This window comes from Balaenoptera borealis (assembly GCF_965194805.1).
Source record: "Balaenoptera borealis genome assembly, chromosome: 5".
Taxonomy (NCBI): domain Eukaryota; kingdom Metazoa; phylum Chordata; class Mammalia; order Artiodactyla; family Balaenopteridae; genus Balaenoptera; species Balaenoptera borealis.
In genome coordinates, this window is record NC_138862.1 from 70,078,591 (window position 1) to 70,093,711 (window position 15,121).

General features: G+C 43.2%; 1 protein-coding gene across 12 annotated transcripts in view; it reads left to right on the plus strand.

The window, feature by feature from the left end:
- Nucleotides 1-15,121, plus strand: part of LOC309628841 (kalirin) — a gene marked incomplete at its 3' end in the record, with an annotated part of 315,688 nt that overhangs the window by 60,069 nt on the left and 240,498 nt on the right. For all 12 annotated transcript variants that reach the window (XM_082392269.1, XM_082392257.1, XM_082392258.1 and 9 more), the window contains exons 12-15: nucleotides 3,473-3,655; nucleotides 4,912-5,030; nucleotides 7,837-7,903; nucleotides 8,490-8,599. In XM_082392269.1, the coding sequence (XP_082248395.1) occupies nucleotides 3,473-3,655; nucleotides 4,912-5,030; nucleotides 7,837-7,903; nucleotides 8,490-8,599 (479 nt within the window). The remainder of the gene's footprint in view (nucleotides 1-3,472; nucleotides 3,656-4,911; nucleotides 5,031-7,836; nucleotides 7,904-8,489; nucleotides 8,600-15,121) is intronic.

Consider the following 15,121-nt stretch of genomic DNA (forward strand, 5'->3'; position numbering starts at 1 on the left):
ACTACTAAACCCTTATTTTTAACCTCTGTCTTTTCCAGCAGATAACATAGAATTGAAAATGAAAGGGCAAAATATACACTAGTGAACACAAGAATCCCTAGATAAGTGAGATGTGTTCTAAATTTCCAGGCCCAAGTGAATTATATTCCCCAAAAGCTCCCTTTGTCCACAAGATCATGTCCATACTCCTGAACCTAACATGCAAGCACCTCTACAATCTGACCCCCACTTTATCAGTCTGTATAAGTTACTCTTCTTGGTGGCAAGATTTGAGTTTCAAGCTGGCTTAAGTTTAGAAGGGGAAAAGATTTTGTACGGCTGTATGTGGAAATAAAGAAGACAGAAGCTGTGCGGCTGGACCTCGAAGGAGCCCAGGAAAAGCTGAATGACTCAGCCCAATGGGAAGAACAAGACACGTGGCATAGTCTCACCTCTGGAGATGAAAACTGGGATGTCACCCGAGACCAGGGCAGTTCCAGCAGCCATGTTTCCGGGTCAGCTCATCTCAGGAGATCAGGCATGCATGACTACCGCCGCTGTGATTCAGCTTCCCTTCTCTCCTCGGCTATTTGCTTTCACTTCTGCTCTGCAACCAGCCACCCAGTTCCCTGTCTCTACAGTTCACATCCCCAGAAAAACCACCTTGATTGACCCAGCATGTTGCCCCTGTCCCTGTTTAGTCAGAGCTTCTAGGCCAGGACACCTTGGAAGTCACTGGCTGCATACTGATGGGCTGCCCTCGTGGGGCAAGTTTTACCTCTGATCTCATCAGCGGTAGCCAGGCATGGGGCGGGTCGCGCTGTGCCACCATAGTCACCCACGTATAAGAAATCACTTCAGACTGCTCTCAGTAGGGGCCGTGGGCATGGTTGGGGTCAAATCTTTTCATCTAATTCTTCCCAATGTAAACCTTCAACTCTTGCTGGTCTAATTTTACTCACCTCCAAGCACAATAATTACGCACTCATCCATTTACTCAACATTATTATTATTATGGTATACATCGTAGACATTGGAGCTACAAATGAATAAGATCACACTCATCTCTTAGAAGCGCATGGCCTAATGAAGGAGACATAAATAACTCAGCGTGATACACGCTGAAGTAGCAGCATGTGTGTGGTACTGTGGGAACACTGGGAAGGGCATCTCCCACTCGGCTTGTGGGGAGGAGGTGAGAGAGGGCCATTGAGGTGAAAGCAGGGGTGAGGAGGAGCCACTCATCACATTGTGGGGGGCAGGTGAGGTTTATTTAACATGGCTGGAATTTCGGGGCCACGGAGAGCAGTGGAGACGGTCACGTGGGCAGATGAGGCCACGTGGGGAAGAGCTTGTCTGCGCTGCCAGTTTCACTGTCTGTCTGCTCCCCCTGGGTCCCACACATACCTGGAATGCTCTTGCTCACAAGCCACTATCCCTGTTGACTCTGAATCAGTTTTGATGTTTTAGGATATCATTTCCTCTGATAGGAAATTATAGGGCTGCTCTGGTAGGACTGCTGCTACCAATTGGCTATAAACCCCCATCTCGTGCTCAAGTCTCCTTACCAAGAGCAGAGAATAAATACGTGTTTCCAAGATTTTATATGAAGATGGATTTCTTGATTATAGCTACAAAAATTAATCACTGTTTTAAGTAAATGACAAACCTAAGAAAAATTGTTTCCCGGGTTAGGGAGGAAGCCCTAAATGCAAGAAATAGAAGTCCTTGGAATACCAGGTATCTTGTATTAACCGAGTCCCAGCGCCATTATTCTTTGCCTTTTCGTTGCTAAGGAGGTGTTTCTCCTGTCCTCATATCCACCTTCTTTCCTTCACACCAAAGCTCTTCTGGCCCCTTATCTCCCAGCCCTGGGGACCAGCCCACTGTGCTGAGGTAGGAGAGGCTCGAAGGTGTTGAGTGAGTTGCTGGAGGGCGGGAGCCCTGGCCGTGAGGAACCAAGTCCTCTCTGCTTGCCTCTCCAGCCAGAAGCTTCCCTCTGGCAGTTCTTGAGAGGGTCAGTCTCTCGTGGGAGGGGCTGTGGGTGAGCCTGGAGAGGCAAGGGTGAGGGTGGTGGCATAAAGAAAGAAAGGCTCTTCTGTCTGTTCCGCGCTTGCTCCAGTGATTTTCTGTCTCAGTTTCCCTCAATTACCCGGATCGTAGCATGATCCAAACCTTGTACCTACTTTCCCCCAGTCCAAAAGATAAAAGATTACTTCTCAGACTATTATGTAAATATTCTTCCCTTTCTCTTAAAATCTATCAGGTTTTCCTGATAGATGTTAGATTTTCAAAACCCAAACTGAGGATAAAAGGTGAGCAAGCGTTTGCTTGTTTGAATAGCCCTTCCGTTTCCATATCTTACCCAGCACAGGTCCTGCCTCCCCCATGACACCTTTTCTGCCCCTGCCAGCCCACCTTCATATTTTTCCTGTTTTAAAATTCCTGCAGTGTTAACTATACATATTTCTTATTTTGACATTCAATTACATAATGCCCTGAGTTATTGAACTACTCTGTGTGAAAATCTTGTCCCTCTAGGGATATAAACAGTCTGGTGGAAATCTCTTTTTCTTCTTTTGTTTACCCCCCAGGTCTTTCCCCACAGCCCTCTGCACAGTGGTGTCGACAGAGTAGATGTTGAACACACTCTTGTTAGAAATGAAATTGACCCACGTCAGGGCTCCACCTCACTTAGCCCTGTGATGGACACTAGCTTCGTTCACTCTTCTCCCTCACTCTCTCTCTCTCTCTCTCTCTCTCTCTCTCTCTCTCAAGGAAACTAAAAACAAGATCCTGGTGGTGAAAGGGACAGAGTTTACTCTTAAATCTGCTGGTTAGATTTCTGTAGATCCTGGCTGTGCCAACTCACCTGACGTTTAGAAAGCCTTCTTCAGGCCAGTAGAGTAAAGGGAGAGAACTAGAAACTATGGACCAGAGGCAAACGGCTCTATCACTTACAGGTTGTATGAACTTGGACAAGCCCTAAGGCTCTCTAAGCCTCAGCCTTTTCAATCTGTGTTTCAAAGAGACCCATACCACCTCCCTCCACCTGCCTCCTAGGGATGCTTTAAGACTCAAACGAGTCTCAGATGTAACATGAACATACTCTGTAAACTGATAAAGTGCTATATTAATGAAAGAGATTCTTACATCAATAATCATACTGGCTAACATTTATTGCTTACTGAGTTCTTACTGTGAACACTGTGTTCCAGACACATCCTACGTTGTCAACTCATGTAATGCTCACAGCAACCCTACAATATAGATACTATTATGATCCCTATTTTGCAGATGAAGGAACTGAGGCACAGAGGGTTTCAGTAGTTTGCTCAAGCCCTCCCAGCCAGTAAGTGACAGCACTGGGATATAAACGGAGGCAGTCTGGCTCTGGGGTATCTATGGCTTCTGTGAAGAAGGAAAGAGGGCTGGAGTGAAGGGCCATGATAGTAAAGGTAAGCTAGTAACTTACGACCATCTTTTGGGGCAGCAAACAAAGGAGAAGGTGAAACTCCTGATTCAGCTGGCCGATAGCTTTGTGGAAAAAGGCCACATTCATGCCACAGAGATCAGGAAATGGGTGACCACGGTGGACAAGCATTACAGAGACTTCTCCTTGAGGATGGGAAAGTACCGGTACTCTCTGGAGAAAGCCCTTGGAGTCAACACAGAGGTAGGTGTGGGGTTGCCCAGCTGGGACATCCTCCTTTCTTACCTCCGTCAGTACTGCTGTTCATTGCCGTGGAGGGAAGCTGGGTTTGCAGAGGAATCTTCCTGAGCTGTTGACCCCTAGAGCACTTGCCTTGTGTTGTCTTTCTCCTGGAGGGACTGGATCTTGCTGAGCCATTGGCTTCCAGCTCCCCATGACTGGTGCTATATACAGTGCAAAACTGGCTGGCCATGGGTAGGGCCTGTGGCTACAGAACAGAGTTTTTCTATGTGTAGAGTTAACTGTTGACTTTGAGGATTAAACCCTTTATCTTGGCTTCATCAGTACTGTCTTCCACCCAATTATGTTAATCAGCAAATGATTAGAGTCCTCAGTATGTATAATAGTGCTCTTTCAAGAATAAGGTATGCAATTTGTATAAAGTCTATTTGACATTTCAACTGAAAAGAAGTACTATTTGCCAGGAAGCAAAGGAAGACTGACTTTTAATCTCTTCTTTATAATAGGGGTCATTAACCTATGAATTAAGAGCTAAATACAGACTGGCAATTTAATCCTAGGATTTCTAATTCTTAAATCTTTAAATAGGCTCATACTCTGAAACAGAGCAGACTAGAGAATAAAGTGGTCAAACCACAAAGATTGGGGGAATTAACATCTCCCCCAGGCTTTAACCTGTGAGATTTTTTTCCTAGAGGTTTTTTTCTATATAAATACCAAACAGTGGTTGAAATAAGCATGGATGGGCAATTAGAAAATTCAGTAATTGTTCTATCATTTAGCTTTCTATTTCCAAGGGAAGTTGCTTGTTTAAATAAAAATATTTACTTTTATTATTTTCCCTTGACAAATGAAAGTTTTATATCTTTTTACATTTCTGTTTCACATCTGTTATAATGGTTAATCATCAGTCTTGGACCTGTGTGTGTGTGTGTGTGTGTGTGTGTGTGTAGATCTAATCAGGCCCAACGTCCTTGAGGAAATATGACACTAATTATCAAATGTGTACATTCTTTTTCTTTGTTGTGGATATTATCCCTGAGCATTTGACCTGAACATTTTATACTTTTCTTACTTGAAAAAAAAAATTATCCCATGAAGAAGAGTGCTTGTGGGTAGCAGTTGGTGGGATTCCCCATCTTCTCATCCTTCTCCGTTATATCTTTCTCTGTTCTTCCCTTCCCCCACCTCCACCAACTCTGGTGAGTTGCTTTCCCAAAACATCTCCAAGGTGACCTCTGCGATCTCTCTGTGTGTAGGATAACAAGGACCTAGAGCTGGATATCATCCCAGCAAGCCTTTCAGATCGTGAGGTCAAGCTCCGGGACGCCAACCATGAGGTCAATGAAGAGAAGCGGAAATCAGCCCGGAAGAAAGAGTATGTGGGGGGTTGGGCGTGAGACGGTTCCACCAACTGGAAGGCTCCTCATGGCTATGCTTGGTTTTCACTGCCACCCGTCCCTTTAGACAGCTTGCTGTGTCCCCATGACCACCTACAGAGGTTGGAATGGGCAGACATAATGCTTCCACCCGCATTTCACACTAACCAAGAACTTTAGGGCATTGGACAGAAGAAACAATGAACCATGTCAACCTTACAAACCGTGTCTTGATCACTCTGCTTTCTTTATATCAGTGTTACAAAGCTACACATAGCCAGAGATATGCAAGGGCTTTATGAAGAGTATTTTGACATTCCTTTTGGGTAATGCTGGAAAAAAATGGTGTGTTCTAAGATTAAGAAGGCCTCTGTAGTTGATTTTATCAAAATAAAGTAGGACTATAGGTCCCTTGGAACTGAAGAAACTCAAGCTGGTCTGTGAAGTCAGAGCATATGTTCCATCTGGGCTGCTGTAAGAAAGTATGACGAATCAAGTGCTTTAAGCAACAGAAATGTATTGTCTCACAGTTCTGGAGGCTGGAAGTCTGAAATCAAGTTGTTGGCTGGGTTGATTCCTTCTGAGGGCTGGGAGGGAAGGCTCTGCTCCAGGCCTTTCTCCCTGCCTTACAGATGGCCATCTTCATGTTCACATGACGTCCTCCCTTAATACAGGCCTGTGTCGACTTCCCCCCATTTTAAGGATACCAGTCATTTTGGAGTGGGGGCCCACCCTACTCCAGTATGACCTCATCTTAAATTGCATCTGCAATGACTCTGTTTCTAAATAAGGTCACATTGTGAGGTACTGGGGGTTGGGACCCAACATATACATTTTGGGGGAGACACAATTCAACCCATAGCAGAGAGGGAAATGAGGAGACAACACGTGGCCAGATCTTCCTGCTGGGCTGTCTCTGAGACACCAAATAGCCAGAGGATGGTAAAGGGTGGGTGGAAAGTAAAACAAAATCGGGTAGAGGGTAGTGGAGCTAAATTATGAAGAAAAACAGGAAAAACTGCAGGAAGCAGATGGAGAAAAAGGGAGAAGGTAGAGGCATGCCAGAACCCAAGGCAGTAAAATCAAAGACAATTTTTCAAAGCAAGTGGGATTACGTTCCTTCTGATCTTCCTTCTTTCCTTGTTTACCAAGCACTTACAGTGTACTAGGAACTTTGCTTATAGGATCTTGTTTAATCCTTGCAGCAGCCCTGTGTGATCAGCTGTTTTATAAGTAAGGAGTCTGAGGCTTGGAGAAGCAAGTCCTGCCTCTAGGAAATGACAGTCATAATTCAATTCCTGGTTGTCTGACTTCAAAGCTCATGGACTTTCCACTCTACCAATAGAGCAAGACTAGCAAGAGGGTGGCTCATTAACTCCTGCAAAAGGCAATTTTCTAAATCAATAATTTAATAGAAAGGCCACTGCTAGAACAAAGTTTTGCTTTAAGGAAAATCCCACCAAGATAAAGGTTCAGGAAAAGATGCTGCTCATTTTAATATTTCTTCTGAAATCTCCAACAGGGGACACTCGGGATAATCTTTCTCAAAATTTTTATGTGATGGAACACCTTGTAAATAGGGATTCTCATTATGAAGTTCCATGAAAAAATGACATGGAAAATCTAAGATAAATATATAAAAATATATTTTGTGCTAAACTAGATATTATTGCATATCACATGCCAGCTAGGAAGCACCATTTCTAAAACAAATTTGTCAAAGAAAGAAAGTGGCGTAGGTACACTACAGTGAAGCCACGCATCATGAGTTGAACACCCGCACAGGTACATTGTGTTGTTTAGGGGTCCAAGGAGGAAGGAGCCTTCCCCTTGCATATGTGTAGCACAGCTTCTCTTTTTGGGAGACTGAAGAGTAGTCACTTAATATCATTAGCTTGTGCTGTACTTGGGATCACATGCTCAGCCTCATGCACATCAGTTTGTGATGTAAAATAACCCCATTAGAAGCCAGAGGTCAGCACACTATGGCCTACAAGCCACAACTGGTCTACCACCTGTTTTATATAGTCTGTAAGCTAAAAATTATTTTTTATATTTTTAAATGGTTGAGAACTGTCAAAACAAGACGAATATTTTGTGACCTGAAAATTAGATGAAATTCTTTTCTGTTCATAAATAGTTTTATTGGAACACAGCCGGACTTACTTTTTTAACATATTGTGTGTGGCTTCTTTCACACACAACAGCAAAGCTGAGTGGTTGTGACAGAGACTGAATGGCCCACAAGTAGTTATTCTCTGGCTCTTTACAGAAAAAGTTTGCTAACCCCCAGTCTCGGCGGTGGTGTCTTGGGCATCTGTTTCTGGCTTTTAAACCTGGTTTAACCTGTGGGACTGTGAACTGTTTTGGTGTAAGTCAGCAGTTCTACTCAGCAGGAATCATCATTCTGGGAGCTACAGTAAGAGAAACATAGGAAGCTGAGTTGGTGTCTAGTTGGTGAGAATGAGTGTGAGTGGCACTACAAGCTTATGTGCACACACACACACACACACACACACAGATGTGCAACTGAGAGCACACACATATCAGCACAGAATCAAAACATGGTAGAACTGGGGGGGGGAAAGGGGAAGAGAGTATGGAACTAGCCGAGCACAAACATGCTGAAGGGACACAGAGCAAATGTTCAGAGTGAGAGGGACTCAGAGGGAGAGATGCATATTGGTAAAGTAGAGAAATAGGACATTCAAGAATGTCATAAATGCTGGGGTGGGGGCAGTGAAGTTTGAAGGAAGCGAGGTATTACATCTCTAACCAACTAAAAGCCCATTCGCTTCCTTCTAGATTCATTATGGCGGAACTGCTTCAGACAGAGAAGGCATATGTGAGGGACTTACACGAGTGCTTGGAGGTAAGTCTTGCGGTCATCAGTTCTCAGCTGTATTAGAAACCGACATCCTTGCCACATCAAATCCTGGAGAGGAGCTCAGTACTCTGTCTTCTCCTAGAGCTTGAAGAATAAAAAACCAACCAGAGGACATCTTTCTCCCAGAGTCAATAATAATTGCATGGGAGTTTAAAGTGCTTTGGAAAGAAGCTTTTCTCAGACTGGAACTAGGCCCAGCAAAAAAAAAAAGCATATAACACGCTTGAATTCAAAATAAAATCTATGACACAGTCAATGAACTTAAGTTGAGTCTAAAAATCTGCATCCTCCCCCCCGCACACAGTCAAACTCAAACACATTTAATAAATTAGAAGACTGTGGAGTTTGTGTTCTTGCTAAAGTCTGGGATGTGAATTTCCCTAGCAACAGTTCACAATAATGGAACATTCAGGTTTTCTTTCTTTCCATTCTGCTTATTTACCATCTCACTTTTTAGGCTCTACATGCATTCCCAGTCTGAGCCTTACCCCACAGGTTTGAAGCCCTGTTTGTTTTGTGTGTATTTCACGTGGCAGTGCTTGCCAGTGACGGAACTGTTGCTGTCTTACAGACCTACCTGTGGGAAATGACCAGTGGTGTGGAGGAGATACCCCCTGGGATCCTTAATAAGGAGCATATCATCTTTGGCAACATCCAGGAGATCTACGATTTTCATAACAAGTAGGTTGGCGGAGGGTTTCAGTGGAGCACACTCAGGGCCATAAATACCCAACAGCAGGGCTTTCCCAACAAGTGGACCAAAGCTGAGTGGGAAATCTTGCCTGGTAAAGTATCGCCCATTAAATTTTCTAAGTCAGTGGCTGTCAGACTTCTTTCTCACTCACGCTTCTTTCTCTGCAGTGGTCCAGAATTCCTAGTGGAGGGTGAAATCAAGTATTCAGCAGTGTCTCTCCCCAGTGTCCTGAGGGACCTACCTGCCAACGTCTTCAGACCCAATCAGAATGATAGCCAGGCCTTGAGGAAGTAAAAGTAGCTTCTGCTCATTAAAACTGTGGGGAATCCTGACATTAGAATTCATCTGAGGCTAACCGTCCTACTCTGTGGGCCTTAGGTTTCAAATTCCACTGAAGTTTTCTTTCAACCTAAATACTCCCTCCATCCTTAACTACCTCATCTTCCCCACCCTCAACCAAAACAACAACAGATAGATAGATAGATAGATAGATAGATAGATAGATAGATAGATAGATAAATAGTTAGATAGATAATCAAACTAACTACCTAATGGAACATATTTCTTGACAGCTTATAGGGGAGAACATCAATCAGCCCTCTATGTTTTATTGAAATCAGTAGAATCATAGAGCCCTAAACCCTCACAATTCATTTTTTCCAGCTCCCAACTTGATTTAAATCTCTTTCCCACAGCATCCTAAACATGTTCCATCATTAACAGAGGGTCAGCAAGAACATTGGTTGATAAGTTACATAACCAGGTTATGGAAATAATTCAGTTTTCAAAGTACAAATAGAGGAAACCTCAAGACACGAGAAATAATGTTGACATAAAGTCCTAGTGCTCTCTCAGGACCCTGTTGCAGAGAAGGGTTGAGGTAGAGATTCAGTGTTGTAGGATACAGTCTGGAGGAAGTCCTAGGGTCAGGCTAGTCAAGGCTTTGACTGAATTAAACAGTCATGCTGCAGATGAAACTGCCAGCTCGGAGAGGTCCTGGGGAGGCAGTGGGCACCAGTGTAGCAGCCCCCCTGAGGCAAGACTCTAAAACAGCACTGCGCCATCAAGCTCTGTGCAGTGATGGAAATGTTCCGTGTCTGTGCTGTCCAATACAGTAGCCACTGGTCATGTGTGCCTAGTGAACACTTGAAATGTGACTATTTTTACTGAAAACTGCATTTTCAACTTTGTTTAATAAATATAGGTGGCAAGTGGCTACCATACTGCACAGCCCAGCTCTAGAAAATGAGACCTCAGTGTGGCCCTTTGCTAAGAATGACTAAGAGGTAAGAGTTGGGCATAAAAGGATCCTGAGTTCTGAAAGGTCTAAAGAAGGGGTGGAGAGTCACTCCTCTCTTGTCCTCACCTGATAATTAATCCCCTGTAATGTCATCAAATGGCATTAGTTTAAGGAGAATGTAAAATATGTAGCTCCCCTGTCAGATTATGAAAGCAGTAAGCTCTAGGGTGAAATTACTTTCTGACTTTCTGGAGTACTTGATAAAAGTTCCCAGTCTTTTTTTTTTTAATCCAAATTTTAACACTCTCTATATGGTTTGTCTGGAAATCTCCAGACATAGAAATATTCTCTCCTCATGTCTATTTAATAAGATCCCAATAAAACCATCTTGACCATTGACCCCAAATTCCATCATCTGAACTCAGCTGAGTATTATCCCGTCTCCCCAGGATATCTGGGAAGACATCGGCCTGGAAAGCAATAAGTCATGTTACTTTTCTTTTCTGATTTATGATCTCTGGGATTTAATCAAAAGTCTCACTTTCCTCATATTCCTACCAAATTGACAAGGTATAGAAATCTAGAGATCAATACGTGTACTTCCTGTGAGCCTTGTTTATGCCAAATCAATGTATAAGGGGAAAGACTCTTCATTTCAAAATTGACCAATTCTAACAAAATATCTAGCATAACCACGCCTTTTTCTGGTTTAATGGTATCACTCCAGTAAATCATGGCAAACAGTTTGGTAGTCTTTTAAATAGCTAGAAATCTACCTACCAGTTACAAAATGTAGTTCTAAGAAACCCATAAAATAAAAAAGTCAAGTTAAACCTTATGGAATGTTGCATTCTGTAGAGAGGAGTTAATTCAGTGATCAAGAGCACAGCTACCCAGCAAATGTTACCTATGTATAACATTAGAGAAACAGGAAGAAAATAAAAACCAGCCTCTGAGCAACCCAAAGAGATATCCTAAGGATAAAGTTTTTATCTTTCTGTGGGAACTCCTTTCTATCCTCCCTAAAAGCCTCTTTACTTCTTGGTTAGATTGTTTCCAAGCCCATAGCAATTTAGAAGCAGCAAATAAGAATTAAGAACTTGAGCAAGTAGCTTGACACCAGTACCTGACAGGAAAGAAAGAAAAACTGCCCCCCCCCCCAAAAAAAGGCCAAAGAACCCAAAAAAATCATAGTGGTCAAGGGCTATTCTATATTGGTGCACATGATCCTATGTCCCAATATAGAGCCCAACACAGCCATATATTACAATATAGTATACTAATATATTAGTAATAATCCTGAATCATTGGTATGTTCTGCATGAGAAAGCAAGGAACTTGTAATGTGTTTAGAAAGGTATCCACCAAAAAATATGTTTTAAATAATCCACAATTTAAGAGAACATGCAAGAAAATCAAGCTGTATATTAATTCCCTATAGGATCTGGAGAACTAAGGCTTTACTCTGTTCATAATTTATGCTGTCTACTTGTGCCATACAAAGTTTGATTAATGTAGAAAGCGTAACACCTCTAAAATCTCTAATAAGTAAGAGATAAAATGGCAATTAAGCCAACTTTGAAAATGCAGAAACTGTGAACTCCGTAAGAGACCATGTCTTTCACTGCATAACCCCAATGCCTGGCACACAGTAAACTTTAAGTAAATATTTGTTGGATGGATGAATGGATGGATGGGTTTAAAATAGAATTACAGTTTGCAGACTTATGGCTAATGCCATTAAGTCATAATTCAGTCTTTTGTTTATGAAAACCTCAAGACACGGAAAACCATTATTTTTCCCCATCACTATCAGAACCTTCTAGACAAGCAAAACATTTTCATGTCTAAATGAAGGAGTTTCCTGGGTACTTCTTAATGGGAAGACCAGACAGTGGTCCAAACACTTGTTTGCTCTTCAGGAATACTTTTCTGAAATGGTCACTTTTTAACCTGAAAATATCAAAAGGTTCTTTTTAACACCAGTTGCTGGCATCTTTTCAAATTTATAATTAAGTGCTAACAGAGAAGCAGCCTCTTCTGATTTCTAGTGCATAGCTCAGGTTATCTGCCTGTACTCCAGAGAGAGAGTGAAGGAAAGAGGAAGGGAGGGAGGAAGATTGGGAGACAGAGAGATTGAGAGGCAGAGGGATTGAGATTGACACTGCCTGCACAACCAAATTAGCTGAGTCACTAGGAAATTAGTACCTACACCAAGGGTGAATATGTTAAATATCTCAGCTAGTTAGTATTGATCCTTTTAAATGGTGTCGCTTTGTAAAATGACAATCAAGAGTAGTTGTATGTATGTGATCTTTCTCTAGGACCTTTGTCTCTATAGGTGTTGAATGGAGAAATACCCAAGTACCAAAATTTCTATAAAGAAGAACAATTCACTATGTAGAACTTAATACCTACAAGTAGTGATTTTAACACAAATTGGAGGTTTAAGTGGAATGGTACTTAGGTTTTACCCTCCACTCTCCCTATTTTCATACTATATCTCTTTATTATAGAGCTAAATGTAAAGATCATGAAACTTATCTACTCAAAAACTAGATCCATTTCTATTGCATTTTGCTAAGCATTCCAGGAGCGCTCAGATAAGGTAGTACGTGCCATAAATAGATCCCCCAAACGGTAGTGATTTTGCTAATGCTGTCTCCCCACTTTGGCCTACAGCTCATGATGTGGGAAAATCATTTATTTTCAGTTTGCCTTGTATTAGATTTTCAGCTTTGATAAGGACAGCTGTTTGTTTAAAATGCTCATCACCTTTGGTTAAATCTGAACTTTACTTTTTCCTTTTCAGTTTTTGGGGGTATGGCCGTATGTGAGTCTGGGCAATAACATTTTTATAAAATCTCTGCTGTCAGGGATCAGAAGGTCTTCCTGACCATCAAGTACAACCATCTCCATTTACAGATAAGGACACTGAGACCTAGAGAGGGGCCAGTGACTTTCCCAATATGTGATATCTCCCCCTTGAAAGATTAGGTGTAGATTCCAGGGGTGGGTTTCCCACGTCAGTGCTCTCTCCCCCCTTCCCTACTCCATAGACCACCAGCTGGCACTGCCAAATCTGGTGTGTTTGATTCATATCTCACCAGCTTCCATGTGCATCCTCAAATTTGAGGAACACTTCAACCCATTTCTTCCATAGGTGTGTCATCCAGGTCACACACCCTTACAATAATGACCTGAAATAAGTCAGTGTTCAGCAAGGGTTGGAAAGACAAGTAGAGGACCAACAACCAGGGCTGGATAACCCTTCTGCAAACTCCCTCCTCCAGGTCCGGCCAGAAGCTATTAGATTTGGACTTGGCCACCACCCACTGCCCTACCAGCCTAGTATTCCCCGGCCCGAGGCTGAGGGCCAGGGCCAGGGCTAAGTGGGACTGAGCTGGGACACTGGCCAGGCCCAGGGCAGCCTTCCAGGGCACCAGGTAGCCAGGGTCAGTCGGGAGCAGAGGGTGGTGTGTAGCAGGGCAGGAGAAGGCAAGGTGGGGGGGAATGACGGGAGATGCCGGTGAACCACCGAACCAGGCCCACACTTCCATGACCTCCCAGGAGTTCCACCCTGGGGTCAGCCCCACACTGGTTTGGAGATGGAGTTGGTACCCAGTGAGGAATCTAAGCAAGGCTCTGCCCTCTGAGTTCTGGGAATCAGTGAGGTACAGGTGATAAGGGTGGAGGTGAGCACAAGTGCAGATCAAAGGAGCAAAGAAAATAGTCTCTGTTGGAGTAACAGGAAGGCTTCCCAGAAGAGGGGCATTTCAGATGGAATTTAAATAACCAGTGGGATTTGTACAGCCAGGCACGGCTCCATTGATGATGGAGGAGAGTTTGAACACAGACCCTTTCAGGGAGGAGAGTGGTGAAGTCTAGGAGGGAGGCCGAGAGGCAATGGGAGGCGTTTGGGAGTGAGTCTGAATCCTGGGTCAAGGATGGGGGAGGTCTGGCCGTCACACTCCCACTTAGACTGTGTCTTGTCACGTCTGTGTCTGTGAGATTGAGGCTCAGGAGGGGAGAGGTGGTGCGTGGAGATGGCATGAGTCAGAAATGGTGGTGTAGGAGAGCACGAAGGAAGGCAGGAGAGAGAGTGAGTGGGAAAGTGGGGTAAAATACCTGGATAGAGGAGAAATGAGAACAGTGGATAACAAGGGGAAAGAAGAGATGGGGAGAAGGAGAGAGGAAGGAAGAGGGGAAAGGGGGGCACTACTAGAGGGAGATGGTAGATCAGTAGAGAGGGAGAAAGGGGGAAGGTCGAGGGTGAGAAGGAGGGAGAGAGATGGATAAAGACCTAGCAGCATCAGCAAAGTGCTTTTCAAATATTTTTGATCATGAACCAAAGAAAAATAATATATCATGTCCTGATATGCATATGCTTATATGTTATATATAAGAGGAAAATTAAGTCCTCCAAAATAACACCCTCACTATGTGTGATGCACTCTGATATTTTGGATTAGGTTCCATTCTCCTTCCTTTTTAATGCTGGTTTCCACCCACTAAATTGATTTTACAACCCCTTGGAACACAGAGGGTAGATCTGTAGCTACAAGGTGGGGAGCGGGCTCCACCAAGTGGTGAGAAAAGGGATGTGCAGGTCGCAGCCCCTTCTGGAGGCCACACGGCCAGGCTGCAGGTGCCTTCTCCTCCATTGCCTCTCCTACTCCTTCCCACACACACACCCCTTGCTTCAAAATACGTGTATTCTGTGCTTTCTATGCTTTTTTCACACTCCAAGAAAATCTCGTTCTATTCTACTCCCTTGTTTTATAGAAACTGGAGCTTAAAAAAGTTCATGACCTGCACAAACCAATTAGGAACACAGCCAAAGAATCCAAGTCTTCATAACTTCCTATTAAGTCACACTGTCATTTTCTTAATATTCAAATGCCAAGCAAAGAGGAAGGGGAAGACTTGTGATTTTTTTCTTGGGCCCTAAACCCATACTCTAAGGGATAACTGAGGCCTTACCCATCAGAAGGACCCTAAAAAAATTTAGCTGTGATTTTGTTGCTATTGTTTGTTTTTTCAGTAAGCCGTCGACATTGGTGCTGGTTATAGATATTGGGGAGTACCCAAAGCAAGACAAAGTCTAAACATTCGTTTGGGGGTGTTCAAGTCATGTTCATTTCACTTGTACACACTAACTGCTTAGCGTCCGTGCCTAGTTGCTACACAAGCTATCAATGGCTATGAATAACATTAAATGTGAGATTGTTTATATTTTACTTTAACATTAAACTTATATTTATGCAAT